The 24,967-nt window shown below is 41.1% G+C and overlaps 1 protein-coding gene across 1 annotated transcript in view; it reads right to left on the reverse strand.

Annotated features, from left to right (window-relative positions):
- BRF1 (BRF1 RNA polymerase III transcription initiation factor subunit) overlaps window positions 1–24,967 on the reverse strand; it is a 173,685-nt gene that overhangs the window by 100,348 nt on the left and 48,370 nt on the right. Inside the window, exon 4 of the mRNA XM_058025510.1 lies at window positions 4,613–4,644. Within this exon, the coding sequence (XP_057881493.1) occupies window positions 4,613–4,644 (32 nt within the window). The remainder of the gene's footprint in view (window positions 1–4,612; window positions 4,645–24,967) is intronic.

Consider the following 24,967-nt stretch of genomic DNA (forward strand, 5'->3'; position numbering starts at 1 on the left):
GAATTCATCAGTCTAACACCTTCCAGAATTTTAAACTCTCCTGGGGAAGCAGAGACTCTCCCATTCATACAGTTACCAGGTTACCAGGTCACGTTAACTTCTGGAGAGTAGCAAAAAATAAAGCTGCTACCATTGAATGGAAGTTTCTGTTGGACTGTAAGTTATAAAACAATAACCCTTCTACAAGCAATTTCCAAAAAGGCTTTTCAAGACCATAGTGTGGCATTCTGGCAGAGTACAACAAATGGTGACAGTGGTTAAGATATTCCTCTGGAAAGACAAAGACCGGGCAGTTGGAACACGATGAGAATTCACACTGTGAAACATCCATGGCTGCTTGCCTAAATAATTAAGCAAGCATGAAAAGCAAATGAGTTTTTAAGGAGAGTGTCTGTTGCTGGGGAAAGAGGCACCTGTGGTTATTTGATTCATTATTAACATTTCTAGTGTAGGAATGCCTGAAGGTCCCAAACAGGTTGTTTAAATTAACTCAATCAACAGCAATTTGCATAGGGGCAATAAAGGCAAATACAGTCAACATATTAATAACTTTAAATGAACAAAGGGTATCAAAAACTGAAGCAAACCAGTGCAGTCTTTAAAAGAATACTCTATTTTACCTTTCTCCATGCAATAAACTGAAACATCTAATTTTTTTGATCCATACTCTATTTAGAGAAGTCAAAAGGTAACACACAAAAATACAAACAAGTACCAAACTCAGCTTGTCATTCAAAAGAGACACAAATCAAAATTAAGCAGCTTTTCTCTCATACTGGGCTTTAAAGCACTGGCTTCAGTAAGGGGATTCCAAAGGAAACTCCTTCTGCTAATCACATCCACGGCAGTCCTGGAGTTCCTCCTACAACACCACAGCAGTACAATAAGCCATTATGAAACCATCTATGCAAGAAAGTCAAAGAGCAATAATTTGCAATAATCATAGAGGAGTCAAGGAGCTCAGTGCTGCCTTTACATTAAATAAATGCAAACAAGTGTTCAAAAGCAATTCACAATAAAAATCCTCCTAGACAAGCAAGTACCAGACAAACAGCAGATGAAGAAATAGGGGTGAGAGTTGTGTTCTGAAGTGGAAAAGAGACCAAGCAAGTACTAGTCACTGATTTTCATTTCTTGCAAGGGCATCCTCTTCCCTTACCTAGAACCACGGTGTGGTTCAGGTGGGAATGGCTCTCATCAAGTCTCCAGCCCAACCTCCTGCTCCAAGCAGGCTCAGCCACAAGAACAGACCAGGTTGCTCAGAGCAGGTTGCTCTGGATCTTGAGAGCCTTGATGGATAAAAACTTCAAAACTGCTATAAATGACCTGTTTCCACACTTGGCTGTCCTCACAGTGAAAAACCTTTTCTTTGTATCAAGTAGAGACATCCCATTTTAATTAATGACATCCATTGCTGGTGATTTTCCTGCACACTCCTTTAAAGAGTGTGGCTCTTCAGATGTCTGAGATCTCTTCAGTGAACACCAGCCTTGTTTAACAGCAGGACACACCACAAGGCATGCTAAAAATTATATTCTACCAGGCTGAAACTGGGGATCAGAGCACGGCCAAACCCTTCCCAAAAGTCTTTTACGACCCCATTGCAAAGACCATGACACTGGAGATGACAAGAGACTAAAAAAACCCCAGCCATTTCTGAGGATGTGAAAGGCAGCCTTTGATCACACTGAGATGAAACTTCAGCCAAACAGTTCTCCAGGTGCAAGGAATGGGATGCTTGGAAAGATGGGAGAAAACCTAAACTGTTCAGAACTTGGCCAAGGCTAGACAGGCTCTGCAGCTCTCCTAAACAAGCCAGGCCTGTTGCTTAGATTGGACTAACAAAAAAAGCAAACAAAAGGCCTGATTGCAGACCTCTCTAAGGACTATATTTGCAAGTAAAATTTGCAGGATCTGAAAATATAAGCAAGTACTTTCCCTGTCCTTCCAACTCAATCAACAAGCAGCACGACTGCTCGGCACAAGGAAGGCGCCTGATTTGCAGCAGTGCTCTGGACATTTTCAGATCATTTCAGATCCTGCTTTGAAGTCCAAATGGATCAGAGGCATTCTGGATCCAACAACACTTTCAACAGGAGATTTCCAAGATGTAAGATGTATTTTACATGAAGATAAAACACCAAGGAAATTGCCTTTCCAATTAAAAAAAAAAAAAAAGGAAAAAAAAGACTTTTTGTCTTTTCCCAAGATGGCAGCAATTTTGAAGCTCCAAAAATTCTTATGAAAATGCAGCAGTTCCCCAGTGGAACAAGACAAACTCCCACATCTCAGTCATCAGCATAAGAGGAAAACTGATATGACTTTTTAAACAGACTGCCATTAACAGTAAAAATTAGTCTCCTCTATTGCTAAGTTTTAGCAGCACGATACTATCCTAAAAGCACATTACACTGTAGGGGACAGCTTTTTATTTTTTTTTATATTTTTAAGTCCCAAAGCAATTCAAGAAAGACAGGATTTCCTCTACCACTTTTTTTCCTAAAGAGCAGCAAGAGAGAAAGAATTTAGGATGTGTCATTAAACAAATACTGAGCCAGAGGTAACAGCAGATTCAGGACTTGGTTAAATGGTGGACATGGTGGTGGTTGATGGCTGGAACTGGTGATCTTGGAGGTCTTTTGATTCTATGATTATTTCACTCTCAAATGCACTGAAGCCTATTTCAGGGTGCTCAGTAATTCAGTCAGTGGCCTCCATGGAGACAATCTGTAAGGATGTTTCATGTGGTGACTTTCTTACAAAATTCCTGCAGCCAGATGACAGAGCCCTGCAGGTCCCTCACCTCCCACTGCAACTGAGCTGCATCAGGAACATTCTGAAGAAAAATCTCAGCATTCACTATTAGTTTCTAAGCAAGAGTTGGTGCAGCTCAGCAGTAGTTCATTTTCTTAGACTTCAGATGTGATTTTTTTCGTGATATAAAATCAACACCTTTCTCATCTCACCAAGAAAAACAGTCACCTGGACCACTATGACAAATTTTGTACAGATGAGTATGAACAAATTAAATACTTTGGAAAGTAATTTGCTGCCACCACTACTACTGCTGCTCTCAACTCTTCTTCCTTAAGAACATTTATATCCCAACTTCAAGATAGGAGAGTAGTCCTTGAAAAAAAGAGGCGCTTCAAAGTAAAATAGTATCATCTAATGAACTATTTTTAACAAACTAATTCTTCTTTAGGTTTTGTGAGCAAAGACTTTTTTTATCTAAAGCAGAATGTACTGAATGTACTGAAATTTACTGCCTGAGCCACAAATGTTTTGCTACCAAGGTGGCTTGGGTGGTTTTTTTTGTTGGGGTTTTTTTTTGGCTCAGTTTGTAGTTGTGGTTTTCTGTGTGGTTTGTGGTTTTGTTTGTGGGGGTTTGTTTGTTTGATTTTTTTTTTTTTAACAGACTTGTGGAGGAGGGAAAAACCATCAAGCTAGAACCTGAAAAACACATTTATGTATTCTTAAACAGGACTTTCTGGATAGGTAGAGTTCACAATAATATTCAACATTCCTGTTTGCTCAGATTCACCTTAAAGAAGCCATAAAGTAGAGCTCATCAGAAGACACTTAAATGCAAATCAAGGTACTGAAATCTTGGATTTTTCTCTTTCAGGGGTTGATTATTTCCCTACTGCTCACATATTTCTGTCTCTCTCATCTCCTCAGTTACCTCTCTTTAACCTTTTGGTCCCCCATAAGTCCCATCTCAGAATATTTTCTGGCTGGAATGCACAGAGGGGAAAAGACAAATCAATCTTTCTTGTCTGTTTCTGCTGACAATACATTTTTCTTTTTCTTCTTACAGATACAATACCTCTTCTTCTAGTTCACATTGTGACTGTTCTTCATATTACTGTGATCATTCTATTTCAAAACCATCACCATGAAAAATTACCTGTGTTTAGAAGGAAAACAAACCTTCCATTCTACACATGTACTGTTTGGTCGTGAGCAATCAAAATAATTCAATCAGAGTTTAGAAAAAGAGAAGAAAGTTACTAAATTTCAGAATTAAAGATGCATTTGATTATTGCAATTCCAGCAGATTGCTTCAAGCAATAAATAGTCTTCAGAGGGATGCCATTTACCAAGACAGCTGGGAGGACAAAAATAGATGCAAGTAACCTACTCGCATTGTATGTAAAACAGTTGTAACAGAGAGAATGAGGGTAGGACAACATATGCCAGTAGAGCTCTCTATTTCTATTTCCATTTCTATTTCCACAGACAGAGCAAGTTCATATTTCTCTCAAAATACATTTTATAAAACACAGTTCTGAAGTGCACAAATACATTTATGCAGCATTACCTACCAAAAAGGTTATTTCTGTCGTCAACAACTGTTGTTTTAAAAATATGCAGCATCTGACCCTGTGCCACTGCAGTGACTCTGAATCCTGATGAAAGGATCATACCAACTCCTTCTATATTGTTTGCAGCATTCAAAGCAAAAAATTTTTCTGACATTTAATATTACTGGAAAATTACTCAGATTTCCAAACCCAGTGATTTTCCACTCAGATTTTTTAGAGAAAAACTGAAACATCTTAAACTTTAACAATTAAAAAAAAAATCAAAATAAAAAAGGGTACAATACCTGAAGAAGGTCGCTGAGGTCAAGTAACATGTCTGTGAAAGAAGTCAAGGAACATACATGCTTCTTGAATGTATTTTTTAATTTCAGTTCATTAGCAAGCCAAAGTAAGGGAAGAAATAAACCCAGGTTAACTGTTAAAGAAACCAAATATGGGTTAGGTCAATTCACCACTTATGCTAACAGCCAACATCCAGTTAATTGTTCAGCTGCCCAAAACACCCTGCCAGCACCTGCTGAATTTACTGCAGAAGTTGACAGTAACAGAATGATCACAGTGGTGAGATTTCTCAAAGAGCAAGCCAACAACGTGTGTGACCGACAACACTCACCACATCCTGCAGCCCAAGGAAGACCCAGGGCTAAGGGGGTCCCCTGATGTGCTCAGACCCCACCCCAGTGCTGGGATCCCAGCACAGGAAGGACACTCAACTGCTGGACAGAGTTCAGGGGAGGCCACCAAGATGATCAGAGGGATGGAGCAGCTCTGCTATGAGGAAAGGCTGAGATAATTGGGATTATTCAACCTGGAAAACAGAAGGCTTTGGGATGACCCAACTGCTGCCTTCTGGTACCTGAAGGGAGCCTGAAGAAAGATGGAGAAGAGCTTGTAGTGACAAGGGGGAATGGCTTCAAACTGAGAGTAGGGTTAGACTGGATATTGGGAAGGAATCTGTGAGTGTGAGGGTGCTGAGGCCCTGGCACAGGTTACCAGAGAAGCTGTGGATGCTCCATCCCTAGATGTGTTCAAGGCCAGGCTGGATGGGGCTTAGAGCAACCTGGACTAGTGGAAGGTGTCTCTGCATGAGGCAGGGACTGGAACTAGATGGCCTTTAAGGTCACCTCCAACTCAGGCCATTCTATTATTCTATGATAACTAAAAACAGTAATAGCATCAAGATAGAACACCCTTATTACACTTTAGAATATAAAGTATCATCAGTCTCCTATGCCAGCTTAGGAGCCCAGAAACACAGATGGAAGAGCAAACCAAGAAAACTGAAATAAGTTTCTTTTGCTCTCTTCTATGAGGTCAAAGTGCTGTGAAGGGAAAGCTGCTTTGGCTGCTCCTTTCTCCAGCCAAGCAAATCCAGCGTTACCTTTCAGTTTTCACTCCCTTCACGATATCCTGTGCTGCTGCAAAATATGAGGTCACCATCTACTCATTATGGGCACACTTGGAACACATAATAGTTAAAAACAAGCCAAGCCACTACAAGTTTCCATCAGATTTAACTGAAAGCAAGCACACTTATGGCTGCATTGTCTAAACACTGTCCAAAAGAGAGGAGGAAAAAATAAAAGAAAGCACCAGGAGGCCCAAGGTGCAAAGGTAGCCCTTTTGCTGCTGTTAATGAGCACAGGCCAGATATCCTATCAGCTACTCAGGTGTGGCTCACATGTTGTAAAAGGGTTTTATCATTAAAAGGAGTGTCAAGGTAAAGTGTGAGAGAAGGGGAGAGACTGAGATGCAAATAAAAGATGTATGCAAGGCTGTGTGTGAGGTTTTGTATGCAGCAATGTGCTAAGAAATCCAGCATTAAATAAAATGCAGGGACACCAGGGTAGCTTGGTGCATGCTGTGGTAACATAAGTATTAGTGAATGTTCTTCAAGTAATCCAGGGTAATACAGTGCACATTTCTCCTAAACATTATCAGCTGAGGAAGGAGAGTAATTCAGATAACGTAATCAGTTTATACATAAACATTTTCCTTGCAAAGAACTTTTATCCTTGAGCATTTCTACCCTTAGTTTGCATTCGAAATTGTATGAATGTACTCCAAATTTGTTACAAAATTTAATACATTATGTTAATATTATTTGGTGGAAATTATTTTCCACATTAAAAACCACAGCAATGCTGGGTACTTAATTAGCTGAAAATTCACTATGGCTCTGAAAAAAAAAAACAGAAATCCATTATTGGTAGTATTATGCAAGACATTACAGTAATCTGAAATTTTAACACAGTAAGGAAACTGCTAACAAAAACCATCTGTAAAATACACAGCTTAGAAATCTACACAGAGCAATACTGAATTCAGTGCAAATTTTTTGTAAAAGTGAAAAAAGAGAAAATGGAAAGACGTTAGCAATGCAATTGCCAAGGAACCATATTAATTGTCAGCTCATCAAACAGATCTAGGAAGAAATCACTATGCCAATTCTGTGCTCAAGAAATATTCTAAGTCTGAAAATGTTCCCAGCTCATTATTGACTTGAAGTGTCTGATTTTTCTATGCCCACCCTGAGATACTGGCCCCAATGAGACAAAGCAAAATTATCACTCATATCTGATAGATCTCACCACAATTTAGGAGGGGAAAAAACCCTGAAACACCAAAAGAAATGCATCTCATAGGTTATTGAGGCATCTTATAGGTTATTGAAGTAAATAACTGAGTGGTCCTAGAGCCTGGCTGCTGTCACTGGAGACAGAAGAGGAGCTGGAAGGAGCATCAGTGCCAAATGCTAGTTCTGATTTTAGGTGATTCAGAGAGGTGCTTTTCTAACCCAGGCATTTCAGTTACAGTCATGAAATCTGCATAGCAGAGTATTCTTCAACCTCCTCAAAATGTTGAACACACTTTGGTGGAAAATCTGAACTTATTAACACATTACAAATGCTTAGGCTTTATTACTGCAATGTAAACAAACCCACCTTTTTATGCATTTATAATGACACAAGATCAGAGCTAAGGAGTGGGAAATTCACAAGCAACTCTGAATTAATTTAGAGCTACACTATAGAGGCTTTAACATACAGCTCCCTTGCTCCTTAGAGAAGTTAGTTCAAATGTCCACCAAAATTGTAAGCAAAGGTCACAATAAAAACGTGGTGCTTCTGGATTTCATTTAAGGTAGCCCCCAGCAATCTCCCTCCCTGATTAGATGTGCAGCTACTACAGCAAAGCAAAAGGGGAAACTTGAGTCATGCAGTAGCACTGGGCTGGCCTTTACTATGAGCATTGTGGGCACGATTATCAGCAGGAAGTGGTTGTAAAAACAGCCTGTTGTTTTCAAACTCCTTTTCAGAGCTGGAACAGTCCAGGAGAACATACAACAACAGCTGAAAACAGCAGATAATACTTAATATGTATTCCAAAATTATACAATCATAAGACAAATGTTTTCTTTGAGGCTGGAAGAAAACAATGACCGTTTTACATATGGAGACTGCTACCCACATGGAAAAGCTCCTGAAGGGATGGAAAGCTACTGGTACTGTGGATATACCCATGCAAATAACAGGGCACAAGGGGACTTAAGTTATAAATGTGCCCAAGTTAAAAAAAAATAAATGGAAAAGAAAAAGCATTAACAGTTTAAACTACTTTTCCTTTGCTATTAAGTCTTTAAGCAAGTTTCACCAAGGTATGCAACTGTCTGTGCATGGCTAGAAATGTCTAAATCAAGATAAGTCTAGAGGCATTATATAAAAAAAATAAATTGAAGGGAATCCTTGGGCCAACATGATGCAAAAGGTCAGACTGAGCGGCCAAAATGTTCCTTTTCTGCCTTTATAATGTGGATAATATGAGAACTCCATGATTCACAGCAAGAATGATCTCATTCTCAGCACCAGAGGAAACAAAAGTTCATGAAGAAATGAATAGTACCAGAAACCTAAAACCCAAAATACCAAAACAAACATGCATTTGTACTTCAGAGAGACCTACATTTTCCATATTCCAGCAACCCTAAAGTACTTGTGCAGCAAAATCCCCCTGATTTTCAATAATAACATTGAGCAGAAGGCAAATCTGCCATTTGCAGGAATAAATTGTGCAAGATGCTGTTAAAATAACAACTATCACTTATAGTACAGTTGTTACCCCTCCTAAAGAATTCTTTAAAAAATTAAAATCTTTAGTGTCCGTCAATCTACAATAACCATGAAATCTTCAGATTATTTCATGCTGTTCCATGTTCCCAAGTTCTTCCACTGGGTAGCATGTTTGATTTGGGAGACACAGGCCAGTATTAAGAATCAGGGAGAAGACAAAGGGTCTAGTATTTATTTTAGTTATTTAATTTCTGTAAGTTACCCTTGCATCATTTTTTACTTATTTTTACAAGCTTACTACAAAAGCAGCCATACCATGGAAGGAGGACTCGTGTCAAGGAACTGTGACTGCAAGCCACTCAGGAGAAATCTGACATCTATGAAAGTCCTGCTGACTGTAATGAAGTGTCACCTTTATTCAGCTTAAGCTAACATGCTTTCTGTTTCTCACAAAAACTAAAAGCAGATCCATTAAACATATAAAATATTTAAATATATTCTTACTTTCTGTACTCAACAGCAGCAACTCAGCTGGTTGCAAATAAAAAAGCAAAGCCTAATAAGAAACATGTCTGAAAAGCAAAAAAGAAAAAAAAAAGAATTTTACAACAAAATTTTCTCAAGTTCTTAACAAAAAGAAATATTTGCAATTTCAGTGTCAGGGTTCTGGATAAACTACATAACAAATGGGAACTTCCCAGAAGCACTTTCTTTAACAAACACATGGAGGAAAGACAAAAGGGAGGCTGAACACGAAAGTGGGGTGATACCAGGGTGAAAATCTATGACAGCATTTGTCTGGCCCAGAACCTTTCAGATCAACACCCAATTCACAACCTCCCCCTTCCATAATTTCATACACCATATGATTTCTGATTGACTTATCATGATTATACCTCTGCTGCTTTACAAACTTTCACCATTTTAATTAGCCATTAATTGAGACTGACTGACAATGCTAATTGTTTAAAGTAAACATTTCTCTTTCCAACGACACTGAACTAAAACAATTCGAAAATAATACTCAAACTCAATTCTTTTGTAGGAAACTCATTTCTGACAACTCTTATGAAAGTTTTGCCTCAAGGCTGAATTCCCACAGAGCCAGCTTCCAAAATTTCTTCAGTCTCCAATTTTGCCTCTGCAAAGAAGTCCACACAGCACAGGCTGCACTTGAGTACACAAATAAAAACAGCACTTAACAAATGAAACTGCTAAGCACAAATGCTGTTTTTATAAAAAGCAATCTTTATTTATGTGTAGATTAATGCACGATAAAAAAAGAACTGCATTTTGGTCTGAGGGCTTTTTTTCTTCTTTGCACACAGCTGTATGGCTGTGCTTCATAAAAGTGTATTGCTCTAAATTCTGCACTCTAAAATCCCCAATTTGAAAACAAAAACTCCTTCCCCATGTCTACCAGGATGTTTGTGCAGCAGTTCTCTCGCAGCACGTGCAGCCTCAGTGCCTTCAGAGCCAAGGCAAAGTCAGCAGCAGGGATCCAGCATCGTGCCAGCACCAGGCACACCAAAGGCATCTGGGGCTGCGTTCAGCCTGTCTGACCCCACGGCATTGACTGCAGGGTGACAAGGGGGCTCTCTGGCTCACCTGAGACCTGAAGAGCCTTGACACCAGTTCTGCCCCACGCCTGCCCCTCCAGCAGCTGCAGACAGGAGGGATCCAAGCCTGGGAGCTACATCAGCCTCAGACTCCAACACACGCACAGCTCACTCTTTCCTAAATTAATGCTGCAGCTTTCTTTTCCTCAATAATTGTCTTCAGAGTCACTGCCATTTAGAGGAACGTTTTCCAAAGCACCCAGGCTGGCTGAATATGCAGGGAGCATTCAGCACTTCTGAAAATGCTGCCCTTGGAGAACGTGGGGCTAAGCTGTGCTCCCAGTGTTACTGACTTCAAGCAAAATCCTGCTTTGTGGGGTGCTGCCAAGTATTTACACAGACACGTAAATTTTTAATAGTCACATATAAACTTACAGCACAGTGCAACACAACAGAAAAAAAAAAGGAAAAAATATATTTCTTGTCTCATAATGCTTGTACAGTCAACTTGCAATTATACAGGGTATCAAAGGGATAAAATATGCAAAGAATATCCATACTAAGCCCCTGAAAGATAATCTAGTTAGTATATTTGCTTAGGGCAAAGAAAATTTAGGCATAGAATGAAAATGTAAATATTAATTTAAAAGTTCTGAGAGACATGAGGTTAATCTTCAACTTGAATGATGTGGCCATGTATAAATAACAGTTGGCTATATTCAAACAACAAAAAGTCTCCAAACAAGAAAGAGAGACCCCATCCCCTGAACAGTAAATTGAACAAGCACTGGCAAGGGAAAACAAGAGGGGTTGCTAGGAGAAGCAAGGTTTAAGGAAGAACTTGAAAGAGCAGGGCTGGCAGATGAGAATGGGAGAGAGGCAGCAGGAAAGGAGCAAAGCTCAAGCTGCAAGGGGAAAAATAAACCAGAATAAATTGTAAAATCACTGCAGAAAACAAAGCAGGTATGAAAGTGCATAGTCCAAAAATCTGCACAGAGTGACAATTTGATAATAAAGTGGAATTTTACAAAGGAGCTGGGAAGGAGGACATTGATAGTAAAGATTTAAGTAAAGTAAAGGAGTTCTCTCTCTTTTCTGTGTGTACAAAGTCTATAAAGGTTATGACTCTTGTACCAACAGTGAAAGAAAAGTTCCAAAGAAGTCAGAGGTGCAGACTCAGAAGAACTATTCTGAGATGGCTCTCAAGAATTCAGCACAGCAGCAGTGCACACATTTGGAAACGGGGAGCAGCTGCCTGAGAGAAGCAGCAGAGGAAAATCACTGCCTGCTCAGAGGTGGCAGAGGAAAACCAGCAGTCATCAGCCTGACACTCTGCTTTTTCAGAAAACTCCAAATGCAGGAGTCTGGAAATATGTAAAAATATGAAAAAATAAAAAAAAAATCTGCCATAACTAGCTTGATTGCAGCTCATTACCACCCCCTCCCCATGGCTGCTATTTGTGCAGCAACCTGGCAAACCAGCCAAAGGAACTGTCTGAAATTAAGTCTTGTCTTTTTGCCTGTTTTCAGCTGGATTAACTCCCCAGCTCACATGAAACTGCATCAACACCTGGGCTGATAGAGGGCAGGGGATGGACTGAGGGAGGGCTGAGAAAGCAAGGCCAAAGCAAGATAATTTCTTTCTGAGGCTGTGCCAGCTCACAGGGGCTTAACACATTCTCCAAAACTGGAGCCTGAGACAACCCCTCCGTCACCCATCCCACCTTCTCAAATTTCTCTTTAAAGTTTGCAGTTTTTCCCAGCTTGCTCCAAAACACAAAGACCTACCTTATCTGAAAGACAAGCCTAAAAAAACCAAGTAAGAAGAAAAAACAAGTAAGCAGTTACTGCAGGGTAACTGCTTTATAGAAACCCAAAATGTTATAAACTGATAAAACCTCTCTTGTTTTAAGTACAAACACAGTTCCTGTGTCAGAGTTGTCACAGTGCCACTCTGGTTTTACCCTCAGTAAGCACTCACCTATACTTCTTAAAAAAGCAGCATTACAGTGCTCAATTAAATCAGAGTAAAACCAAATTCCATGGACACAGAATGTTTTACATTTCCCATGCCAGAAGCCAAGTGTTACATCTTAGCTTTCATACCCACACTGAGGCAAATGCACTGGTATTAAGTGCTCCTGGGTGAATTATCTCAGCAGACCTTGCTGGGATGGGAGCATGGCAGCTGTTGTCCCTGCACTGGGACACACACACAAACTCAGATGCTGCTTTTCTGCCAGGGTGAGTGGATTTGATTTATCCAGGCATAGGCATGATCCAGTATCATACACATAAAACACTGTCACTTATTTAGAAAAAAAAAAATAAAAATTCTGACACTAGAGCCTTTGTTTTAACAGAAAATGCAGCTTCAAAAGGAATTAATTGCATCCTTGTCCTTCCAAGGCTGTTGGCTCTTTAATGGCCTTTGGTGGGAAGTACAACAATGGGATGTGTTAAATTTCCCACTCTCAAAGGCCTTCAGAGAACCATCTCTGCATCTATCACACAACACAATGACAAACCCTTCTCCATCAGGTGCCCACTGGCACACAGCTGCAGAAACCTTTCACTACCTGAGCTGCACCAAAGGGAGCCCTTGTGCTCTGGAAGTGGGCACTACAGGAATACCCTTCCTCCTAAGGGTGCATTCCTGCTGATCAGGAAACCTCAGCTGGGCAGGTGGAAGAGCTCTGTGCGTTCTCACCCTCCCTCACACCCACAGCACTCCCCTGGGAAATGTCAGTGTCATGGCTCCAAGCATGGCTGGCTCTCTCTTGGGGCATGGGTGGAGCAATGCTTCCTCAGATGCTGCCAAACTGGTCATTACTATTCTTGCAGCAATCAAAGTTTGATTAGAGGCGTTACAGTAACTCACAGCAACTTCCCCAATCCCCTGTGTTTCTTACAGAACTTGAACTCAGCATGGAGATGGAAACAGCTCTCAGGACAAGCTCACCAGCAGGGCTTGGAAGTCAGGACAACACCCCACTCTTACAGAGGCTGAACTCCTCCAAGCAGCCTGGTTTAGGGATTATCAATAAAATGAATACAAACAGATGAAGCTGAACTGATGCACTGCATTGGTGGGTTGAAAATTCCTCAGCCCACGCTTTCACCTTAAGAAATGCCTACACTAAACCTAAAAAAAGATTCCTGCGTGCTCACTGTAGCAGAAAACCACATAAGTCACAGCAGCACTGAGGTTTGCTGAATTTGGTTTGTATTTCAGAGCTGCCTTATGGTTCATAAATAGCAGCATATCCCAAATGAGTTACTAATAAAGCATTTCACCAAATTATATAATAATGCATCTTACCCTTTAGAGTACCACTGGAGGAGTGTTCAAGGGAGGTTTACTGGGAAACAGGAGAGGAGAAAACTCAAATTACCTCCAGGATATCTTGGGATATGATAACAGACAGAAGCACTGAGTTAGCACTCAGTGTGAAGTTACCAACCTATGGACAAGATGCAATACACAAACACATCTTCACTTCTACTTCCAGCAATGCACAAGTGAGACATTGCCTTTAGCTGTCACAGCCAGGGTAAGAAGATACTTTCACTGATACTTTCTGTTCAGCCCAACTGAGCAAAGCTCTATAAGAACTATAAAAAACCTAAAAAGAAATGTAACAGCTCTTCTAACTTTCAAAATACCAAATACCAATTTAAAATACCTTTCAGGACTAGGGAAAAGCAATGCATCATACTTTGAAATGAATACAATTCTCAACATGACACATTCTCTTCAAGGATCTAATATAGTGGATTTTAAAGTTAAAACAAATTTATGTCTCAAAAGCTTCTCTCTAGAACAAGATTCAATTTCGTCCTTGAACTAGCATAATAGAGCAGGTGGAGGGAGGAGTTTGCATATCTGAGATTTTAAAGGCAGCTAACTTTTCAGAGAGTTAAATTACAAGAATAAATCTTTGAGGTGATCTATTAAGCAGAGAAAATACAGTCACAGGCATTTGATACACTTTGTATTTTATCTACACAAAAGGATGGGAAACAAATGCTTCCCTTTGGGAATCTATCTTTCCCAAGAAATTGAAAGGCACAACCCAGAGGGACTCTTGGCTGTGCCTCAGGACTCTGGATTTCTGTTTCCATTTTTGCCACTGCCCGACAAAAAACATTCCATCCTTTATAATGTTTTTGTAATGAAGATAACAGCTTCCCCTTCCTTGGTAAAATGCTCTGAAATATCCTGATTATCTATCTACTATAATAGTCTGCTGTTTTGACTCTGGGGTTCCCAAGTCTCCCCAGAAGGTCACAGAAACAAGCTTTCAAATGTATTTCAGCTATAATACCCCAGCGGGCGACTAACTTTATGGGCAACAATTCTTTTTCAGACCAGCTCTCTGCCTTTGAAAGACCCATGCTGCAGCCTTTCTATGCAAATCAACAAAGAAATCTGTCCCCCTGTGCAAAACATGCAAAAGGGCTTAACTGAGAGGCATCCTGAACTTATTGCAATAAAGAGATGCAAGAGATATCACAGATTCAGTCACTCCTTTCAAGTATGACAGTCCTAATTTTCATGCTTCTATTATCCAACACACATAGCTAAGCACCTCCTACAATAACTTTAAAATCCTTTATTCAGTTTAATATTTGATTTGATTTTGCAACAATTTGCTCTAAAATCACTTTGTAAGCACACGTATCCATTTTCAGTGTTAAAAAAAAAGATAAAGTGAGTGTCAACTCCTTTGTTATTGGTTACACATCTTTAAGAAGGTATCATTAAGGATAAAGGAAAACTCTTTATTGGGGCAAGATGTGGGGGGAGAATGGAGGGTAGGAAGGGGACAGAATATCCACATTGATATCCTACTGAAAACTTGGGTATTCACTAAGCAATCTGGTACAATTCACTTGTCAAAGATACTGGAATTCTGTTGGCATTACTGTCAATATTTCCCTTACTTAGGCAGGAACTCTCAAAGCATCTCAAGACAATGTTGCACAGCATCAGTTAGTGAACATACTGAAGTTAATTTACTTGCAAATGGTATTTCCCACATTCTTAAAAGTTAACAACATTCATTAAATAGCTTTAATCAAGCTGGAAAATAAGGTGTTTTCCTGAAGTGTCATTTTAAACTTTTATCCTTTTATTATCTTCTTTTGAACGCCGCAGCAATGGCAAGCACTTATCTCACGTCTCTCTTACAGCACAGAGGCTGCTCTGTCATTATCAGTTTTTAAGAAGCTGTAAACTTATCTCAGTGGCTGGAATTCCTCATGAGAGAAAGCAAAAAAAAAAGTCAGTAATGATGTACATATCATCTGCCTCTGGGAAAATAAAAACTGCCAGTGATATGCTGGGAAAGATCTCCTTAGACGCCTTTCAGGGCGTCTTGCAGCAGCTTTATTGTAACCCAGCAGTGTGATTTCAAATAACATTATCCAGCAGGCTGATGGCAAGCTCATAAAATACTGCTCTGCTCTGAACAACTGAGAATGCTATTGTGAGTCTCATGTTTACAGCTGCTCGCTGATTGTGTCATATTTGCAAAGCTTTCAAAAAAAAAATGATAACTTTTTTCTCACTAGTGAGATTTATAAATTCAGCTTAGAATTTAGCTAACAAGCTCAGTGCAGAATTTGCTCCTCTTGGAAAATTTAGCTAAAAATTCCAATGTATTTAGCCAGTATACTTGGAAAAGTATAGTCTAGCATCTTAGAAAAATTAAATACAAAGCAATATGTACAACAGGGCTCCTACACTATGGGAGGCAGCAGTAAGAGGTATAGATGCACACAGGACACAAAAATATGCACATCTTGATGAACAAGTAATTTTGCTTCCTTTCTATGCCTCGGTTTCTCCAATCAGAACATGAGAATACTGACCTTCTCCATAAAACACTATAAATTGTACACCTCCACCAACAGGAGCTGGGAGGAGGCAAACTGGAATTACAGTCCTACTGCCACAACTGATTATGCATTAGGTCAAGAGAATAAGATATAATTAATACATTTGTGAAAAAAGAAACACACAGGAGTAACCTTAGAGAAAGAAGCTGAACTAGGTACACCCACCCCCTCTCTAAGCTTGGCCATTCACCTACAAAAGATTCCCCTTGTTTGCCTTTCTCCTGGCCTCACAATTCCCCTGTTTCAGACTGCACAGCAGCAACAGCTTCAAAAGGAGAATGGGCAGTGCTCAGCCCTGACTCCCCTCTCAGCTTTTAACTCCCCTTACAGATGTGAATCTGGGGTTTGTGCAAGCCAGCAACAGGTTTTAGTCACCAGTACTTTAAAAAAACCTGAAATTATATCAATGAGGCCCTGCTGTGTTTCCCATCAGAAGACAGATAGCTCCAGACTCTGAGCAAAGAGAAATTCTCCATGGAGAGCACCAACCAAAAAACCTGCCCTGTGCAGAGACACAGCTCAGCTGCACCCTGTGCCCAGTGTCCCCTACCCATCAGTGCTACATGGCCCCAGCCAACACCAGCTCAGGGACACTGGGGCCGTGCAATGGAACTGCTCAGACACCATGGCCTGGCTGGCTGGCCTGGGCAAGCATTGAATTGGCTGCATTGCCAGGTTTGAAGGGCTGTGGTTAATAGCACAAAGTGCAATTAGCAGAGAGCTGCTGCAGGCATCCCCTGGGGACAATGGTGTCTCCAGCAGCAGTGAGACAGGGAGGCACCCCAGGCAGGGATGCAGATGGCACAGAGCTGGGAGAGCCCTGCAGCACAGGGGGAGCTGCACTCAGAGGGGCTGTCAGGCATCCAGCTGGTCACAGTGACCCCGAGAAAAGTTGCAAAGTCTCTTTTCCCAGCCCAGAGCTTGAAGAAAGAGTCAGAGCTCTTCATTTATCGGTCTCAAGGTTGTTTATTGTTCCTTATCTATAAAATTCTTTCTCCTGTCCTGCTGAGGTTTGCTCAGCAAGACAGTCCAAGCACTCTGCCTGCCCCCGGGGTGGTGTTATGTCTTTATACTAAAAACTACATGTACAATGTTTACAATTACTTTCCAATACCTATCACCTATGTTAGACAGTGAGCTTCTACTCTAAACCAATCTAAAAGTGCCAGCATCACTCAGAAAATGGAGGCCAAGAAGAAGGAGGAGAAAGGCTGGACATGCCCAGATCCCTCCATCTTGCCCCCTGAATCCCCATTCTAAAAAACCCCAAAATCTACTTTTCCACCTTGTGATAAATTCACTATCATTCTACTTAATTTTTCATGGCTTGCAGATCTTCATCTAAGGTTGGTAACTTGTTCCATGGGTCATAATCAAACCCACAGGGGCATCTTGGGCTCTGTGCCAGGGTCTCTGAGCCCCCTGGCAGGGTCTGGGCTGCTCAGGACAGCCAGAGGGACGTCCTGGGTCCTGACAAGGGACCTTAGAGGCAGAGGAACTGGGCTGACAGGAGCTGCATCTGTATTCCAACTTCCTAAAAAGCCTCACATGCAAGGACAGAGTAAGCCTTTGCTACAGCACTGGCTGGGGCTGAGCAGGGGAAGAAGAGCTGGCACAAAGCAGTTGCACATCCCACAGAAAGGCTGAGCAGCAGCCAGCACTGGGCTCTTGCACTGAGAAAGGCCAAACAGGCACTGAGCTGTGTTAGCAAAAGTGCAGCCAGCAGCCCAGGGAAGTGGATATTCCCCTCTATTGACTACCAGTGAGGCTGCACCTGGAGAGCCTTGGTCAGATCTGGGCTCTCCAGTAGAACATCAGAGTGACACTGACATGGTTGAGGGGCTGGAACATGGGATTTACAAGGAAAAGCTGAGAGAGCCTGGCTTGTCAGCCTGGCTTTAGGGGACACCTAACACTGTCTGCCTAATGAGAGGGCACCAAGGAGCCAAATTCTTCTCAGAAGCAAACTGTAGCATGAAAAAAAATCTGTTTACATATTTGGAAAAAAAAACCCCTTTGGCATGATGGTAGTAAAGCCCAGAGAGAACATGACATGTTCATTGCTAAAGACAATCAACACTCAACCAGAGCAGGGCTTCAGGAATCTTCTAAGGATGTAAGTAGGGAATGGAGAAATTACTTCCATAGGCCCCTTCTAATCTAAATTATTCTACAATCCTGCATAGGGCACAGGCTTTTCTACATATTTCATCACCCTCAGATACATTACCTGTACAAACATTTCCCTGTATCACACCTCTGACTGCTGGAGTGGAAAATACCCTGTATTGTCTTTCATCCTACCCTAGAGCCTGTCAGTAGGCAGGACTGTTGTAATAAAACACTTTTGTCAAGCTACATTTTGAAGCTTCTTTTTTTGATGCTGCCCTCACGTTGTGGATACTGCCTCTCAGGCAATGTTCTCTGCTTCTGATGGTGCTCCCAAATTCCCCAGCTGAAACAGGAGGAAAAGTGACCAATTCACAGCTCTGCTGGGAGGGCTGCCAGCATTATCAGCAGAAATCAAGGACTGGAGCATTCTCTTGTTTCACCATTGAATGACTGTGAGAAACAGCTGAGACACTGAAGCCACCCATTCAAAGTCTGAGGAATGAGAACAGCAGCAGAATTCAACACTTGAGTTGCTTTCCTCTGCCACAGGGAGAGTCTGGAGTCAAAGTGAATGATAATAAATATTAAACTGGACACTGACAAAAAAATATTTTTCCACTGAAAAATATTAATAATCTCAATATGCACTGGAAATAATTATTGGCAATGAACTGGGTCCTCCAGATGTGACAAGAATGCAGTGATCTGGGAGTCCCTGAGAGACAGCAGCACAGATGCACCCCAGCTGGTGCATCCTCTAGAAGACTGATCCTTTAAGGACCAGAAGTTTTCAAATGGAAAAGAAAATTCAGCCTAGATTCTGCAGAAGTTAAAAGCACTCACATGGGAAAACCAAACTTTGATCTCCAGATAAATACAAATTGAATGTTCTCTGATCCCAGGTACCAAGTGAGAGGCAGCAGCTGCAACCTCCCAGAGTCTCTTTAAAAGAAGAGTTCCTCAGTAATGACTGAAAATTATTTTGCATTTCTTTCCTCATTTCCCTGGAGACCAAGGATGATCCACTGGTGATTTCAATGGCAAATTTCAAAAGAAACAATCTCAATTTAGACAGCCCAGATCTTTTGTCCAAAAGCAAGAAAAGCATCTATAATCTCAGAGCCTTCAGAGATGGACAGGCAGAAAGGCATTACACTGGAAACCATGGATTCATTACGGAAAGAAAAAAAGTGTATTTTTAATGCAAGTGAACTAGAATGAGGCAAAATCCTTGCAAAGCAAGAGCACAGTGGTGCTTTCTCAGAAGCAAGCAGGTTCAGGTAACCTCTCAATTTTCCGCAGTCTAATTTGAAACACCAGCTCCTTGTTTGCCCTAGAGTTGTGCCACACATTACAGCCCCTGAAATGAAAAACCAACTTTGTTTTCCCTTGGAAGCTGCAAGGCCACTACAGGCACAATAAAAAGTTGAAAAGAGCAATTGCAGAAGGCAAAATACTATAAAACCTAAAAGATAAGGTGAGAATTTCTCCTGACAATAAGACAGAGGCAATGTCTGGAGTTCTGGTTTTTATGTAATAAGGACTTTTCCATTTCAGTTAGTACATGTCATATTGCTGAATATGCATTTACACTGCACAGTTTTCTCTCCATATTAAAAATATTATAGCCCAGTAGAAGTTACATGCTATTTTTTGTCCACACTAAAAGCCTTCTTTTTTCAGTCTGTGTATCTCCCCCTCTTCAAAATTTGCTTTCCATTATGATACATGACAACATAAAATATATTGTCCACTGTTCCTCCTTGCATATCAACACAAAAGGAATCTGAAGAGCACTAAGATTTCTACTCCCTGCCTAGGCATAAGCTAAGACTTTATATTTGGGAACCAAGCTGCTCTTTCATTGAAGAAACAACAATGTATCTCCATTTAAAAAATACTGATTAGCAAATCTCATAGCACTTTACTAACACATGCAGCCAAAACATCACTGAGACTACTGTGTTTCTCCCACACTGGAAGGATGTTGAAAACTTAAATGATTCACTTACAGCTGATGTAAAGATGAGAGCTCTGCAATTTATGTTTTATTGTCAAATGTTTAAAGGATTAAAACCAAATAAAATACACAATATACAAGCTTCAGAGCACACGTTATCTTTAACATCTTATTTCCAATTAGCAAGTCAAAATAAAGAAGACATGGGGAACATCTGGCTTCAAAAGAAAAGCTCTGGAAGAAATCAAGATTTTGGTTCTTTTGGGCCTCATTTAAGGCTGCTATTTTCCCAGACTCTTGAAACTGGATGAGATGGAAAGATTATTCTCTCTCTCAAAGAGGGGAAAATAGCAGACATACCACCATGTGATTGAGTATTACATCATTCATACTCACAACAATACTGAGCCAGTCTGGCAGCTGAACTGAAAAGACATTTTCTTTGCCTTCGAGGAAGGACACGGGCTCGCCGTAAAGGCAGAGGAGCAGGGGAAAGTTAGAAAAGGCTCAGCTCCCCATTGCACTTGGCAGGAGCTACAAAACGCTAAAAATGTTTCCCTGACAAGCAATTCTAGTGGGAGGTTTAAGAAAATTACATCATGCAAACAAAATCCTAGTGACGAACATCTGAAGGAAAGAGGCAGCTTTTGAGAAGGACCTTTACCCATTTTTAAAAGACTTATACTTTACTAGGATGTGAGAAATCATTATCAAGACCACTTTCAAGATATAAGGCCAGGTCAGGTGTGAGAATGAATCCTGTTTTTACAAAACAAATTTGACAGGTAATATTGTTTCTCTGATATACCTTCACTTTGTTCTTACGACATCAAAAACTGCCAAGACAGAAAAAGCTGCATAAGACTTAAGAATAGGATAAAAGTGGACACAATTTGAGAAAACCTCAAGCTAAAATATTTGCAGATAGCAAGCACAGAAGGGCTTATAGGTCGCAAAGCACTGGCTTTTGTTCAACCTATTTTGCATTACTGATCTTAATTAATCTAATAAAATGAATTTGTGTTCTGAGGCAGCATTCTTACTGCATTAAAATTCAAATACACAATCTCGTATTTTAATGAAAGAAAGCGTTTAATTCTCTAATTGACTTTTAAAGTATTAAAATGCATCAAATATTAGTGATGGCTACAACCAGGAATATTTTTCAGTGACCAAATCAAAAACATCAACCATAATTGATCACATTTGCTATCAGGATTTAGCATCAGGTAATGCTTTTTTTCTTTTTCTTTTTTTTTTTTTTCTTTTTTTTTCTTAAGAGGAGCATGGCCATGCAGGGAAGGAAGGGGAAGAGTCTCCTCCTCATTCCACACCATATCCAGCACATCCTCTGACAAAAGCAAGAATGTGCTGCACAATGACAGGCTGTACCCCACTGTTTTTATTCAGCTGGTGTTAGCAACATATTAGCTCCCATCAGGTCAAAACACCACCCAGTTATAATTCTGCTTTTGCTGACATAAGCCCCAAAATTCAGATGCCGAGATAAACCGTATTAAGCAGAGAGCCAACTTAATTATTTCCTCTTTTAAACAAGCTTTAAGAAGATTGTTAAATATTTATTTTCACAAGCATGCAAGGATCGCTGAAGGTCAAAGACATCAGAGGTGTGATCCCTTCCTTATCATCCCTCCTTTGTATTTGTTTCCCTGGAAGGAGGCCTCTCTGCCATCACACTTCCCTCCCCTCATCCATCACCCAGAACTCATCCTGACGTTGTTCCTGTGTTATCCCTCCTGCCTTTGCCACCACCTTTCAGCTTCACCCCCTCAGTGCTGCCAGTGAGAGCTGCCCCTTCTGTTTCTACCCCAGAATTACTGATGTGTTTGTCTCTCTCCCACTCCCTGCTTCTGGTTCTCTCCTTGTTTCACCTTTACCATGAGAATGTCTCATCAGTTCAGACACCCCAAACTGGAAGCTAATTACTAAGAAGACAGATCATGCAATTCATTTCATTAATTATTATTTTTATTCATGCAATAACAGTCCAGTATTGCACACATTAAAAATCTGGCTCAGATGTTTCTGCTCTAAGTATTTATGAGTTACACAAGGCCTGACGTGGTGATGGAGCACAGGGTTGCCAAACACTTCTCCTACCCACACATCATGTAATTCAAGCCCAGAGTCACAAAGGCTGCAGTGAACCTATCCCAGAATCCTGTCCCTTCATTTCAAAAGGCAACAGTGATTCTTGTTTGGGAAGGTATGATGAGCAAAGGACCTCCAGAATTAAAACAATGTAAGTGCAGCAGCTCTACTGATTGTAAACCCCGAGGTTTTCAGCAGTCACAGAACATCCTGAGTTCAACAGGGCCCACAAGAATCATCAAAGTCCAACTCCTAGCCCTGCACAAGACACCTCAAGAATCACACCATATGTCCAAGAGCACTGTCCAAGCATTTCTTGAGCTCTGCCAGGCTTTGTGCTGTGATCACTTCCCTGGGGAGCTGTTCCAGTGCCCAGTCACTCTCTAGGTGAAGATCCTGATATCCAACCTAAACCTCCCCTGCCACAGCTTCAGGCCATTCCCTTGGGTCCTGTCACTGTCACCACAGAAAGGACATCAGTGTCTGCCCCTCCTGCTCCCCCACGAGGAAGTTTTAGGCTGCAATGAGGTCTCCCCTCAGCCTCCTCTTTTCCAGGCTGAACAACACCCAAGACCTCAGCTGTCCCTCGTGTGGCCTCTCCTCACAGCTGCTCACCATCCTCGTGGCCCTCCTTTGGACACTCTCACAACTTCATGTCTTTTTTATATTGTGGTGCCCAAAACTGCACCCAGGACTGGATGTGAGGCCACTCCAGTGCTGTGCTTTGAGAAAAATCTGCCCAGAGAGAGGCTTGAAATACTCTGCTCTGCAAAGCAATAAAGTATTTCTGCAGACAGATTTCAAAAGAGTAATATTTTGACCTCTACTGTTCAAAATTTCCCTTAAATGAGGAAAACAAAGCCATCAACACCAGCCAAAACCTGTAATCTTGATAGGCCATCTTGTGACCCTGTCCCCCTCTCCATCTCTGCAGATGGTTTGTTTAATGCTGCATTATGGAAAAGCTGACAATTTGAGCCACCTGCTGTGTACCAACATCCTGAAAGGAAAAAAGTTGGTCACCCCTCTACACAAAAGCTGGTGAGAATTTCATCAGTGAATTTAATGGAGCATGATCAGGTCTCCCCTTGGCAGGACCAAAGGTCAAGCTCTATTTTATCCAGAGTTAGTAACAAGTGAACAGAAAAGCAAATTTCCAGAGTGTGCAGTTCTTAAACAAAACACTAGCCTGAGCACACACATATGCGTGCAAAATTGCAGTCCTCCTGCTTCTTTTGGATGATATATTTAGAAATCCTATTAGCTGGAGAGATCAACATTCTTATCTGAATTTCCAGGATGCTGTAACATGCAAAATTAGAGCAGCTCTCTTAAGTGGGTCAATTATCACTACTGCACTTACAGCAGCTTTTCCCCTCCCTCCCTGCAGCATCCGTGATGGGCATTTAGCACAAGGATTTAAACAGTCAGATGTTGAGTTGACACAAACCACAATGTAAAGTTCCCTTCCCCTTTTATATTTTCAGCATCTCAAAGGAACAAAGGAAATCACCCAAGTACAGAATCTCCACATTAAAATTGCAGGCTCCCAGCAGAAAGCCGCGATGATTCCAGAGCAGGGCACCCTGCAGGATAATTCCAGTCAGCAATCACACTCACTGTTCTCCTGCCACATCTGACTCAGGTTTATGCCTTTCCCCTCCAAGGGATGAGAGGAGAACCTGAGGGCCACTAATCATGTCCCCAGCCCTGTCCCCCAGGGTGCAGAGCCACACAACCAGTTTGAAAGGCTTCAGGTTATTATCTCCTCAAGAAGGAATTCTCTTTAAAATTAAAAACACTGCAAAGCACCAGACACAAGTGGAGCAATTCAAGCACCCAGCACCACTTCAGATGCTACAAAGGCATCCAGAGGAAACACAGGCTCTTCTGCAACACAGCTGGAGGCCAGGTGAGATATCTGAGAGGCTCCTTCTGCCCCACTGCAGCCCTGGCAGTAAGGGGATGCAGCAGGGAAGAGGACAGAGCCACACAGTGGAATACATGATGTCAATGAGCACATGGAAAGGAAAATTTTACTTTCCCAGCAACTGGAAACACAAAACACGTGATTCTCTCAGCACCACACTTGCTGTATACATCCTTCTTTACAGAGAAAAAAATGTGTGAGGCAGCACTGCAAGTGAAAGATTATATGATTCTGCTTCATTCCATGGAAAAGCAGACTGGATATGATATGCAGGCTTCAGGTCATGAGCCCTGTTGTTGAAGTTCAGCAGATCTAGCCCTGGCTGGAGGAGAGGGTGATGGGGAGAAATTAAGGTGCAGAAATTAAATTTCTATTGCTGTCCCTGGCTGCCCTCTTCCCTACATCTCCAGCATTTTCTCATGTGGTACTAAACAGGAATGATCTCAAAAGCCAAGCATTACTAAACACCTAACTCTTTGGAAATCTATGTAAATGACATGGGGCAACAACAGACACACCCTATTTAAGGCAGCAATTTTTTCTTAATAGATGAAGCTCTTCCAGCTAAAATCCATCTGCTAAAAACACAGCAATTTTAAGGCTTCATTTTGAAATTAAGTGAACAAGGGTTTTGCAAGCCTTCAAGTTCAAGCAAATGCTTCATTAGGAAACATTTCTCCACCAAGAATGTGGTCAAACACTGGAACAAGGTTCCTAGAGAGATGGTCAAAGCCCCCAGGCTGTCAGTGCTTAAGAAGCATTTGGAAAATGCCCTTAACAACATGGTATAACTTTTGGTCAGCCCTGAATTGGTCAAGCAGTTGGACAGTTCCAACTGAAAATATTCTATTTAACTTACTGTGAAGATCTTGGCATCTCTTTCCACACACTGAAATTAAGTAATTTGCCTCAGTAAATATTATATGTATTTTAACCATGCAATTTAAAATCCATTTTTATTCTCATATGTCCTTGTCACACTCCACACTTGA

The sequence above is a fragment of the Melospiza georgiana genome, chromosome 6 (genome assembly GCF_028018845.1).
Source record: "Melospiza georgiana isolate bMelGeo1 chromosome 6, bMelGeo1.pri, whole genome shotgun sequence".
NCBI lineage: Eukaryota > Metazoa > Chordata > Aves > Passeriformes > Passerellidae > Melospiza > Melospiza georgiana.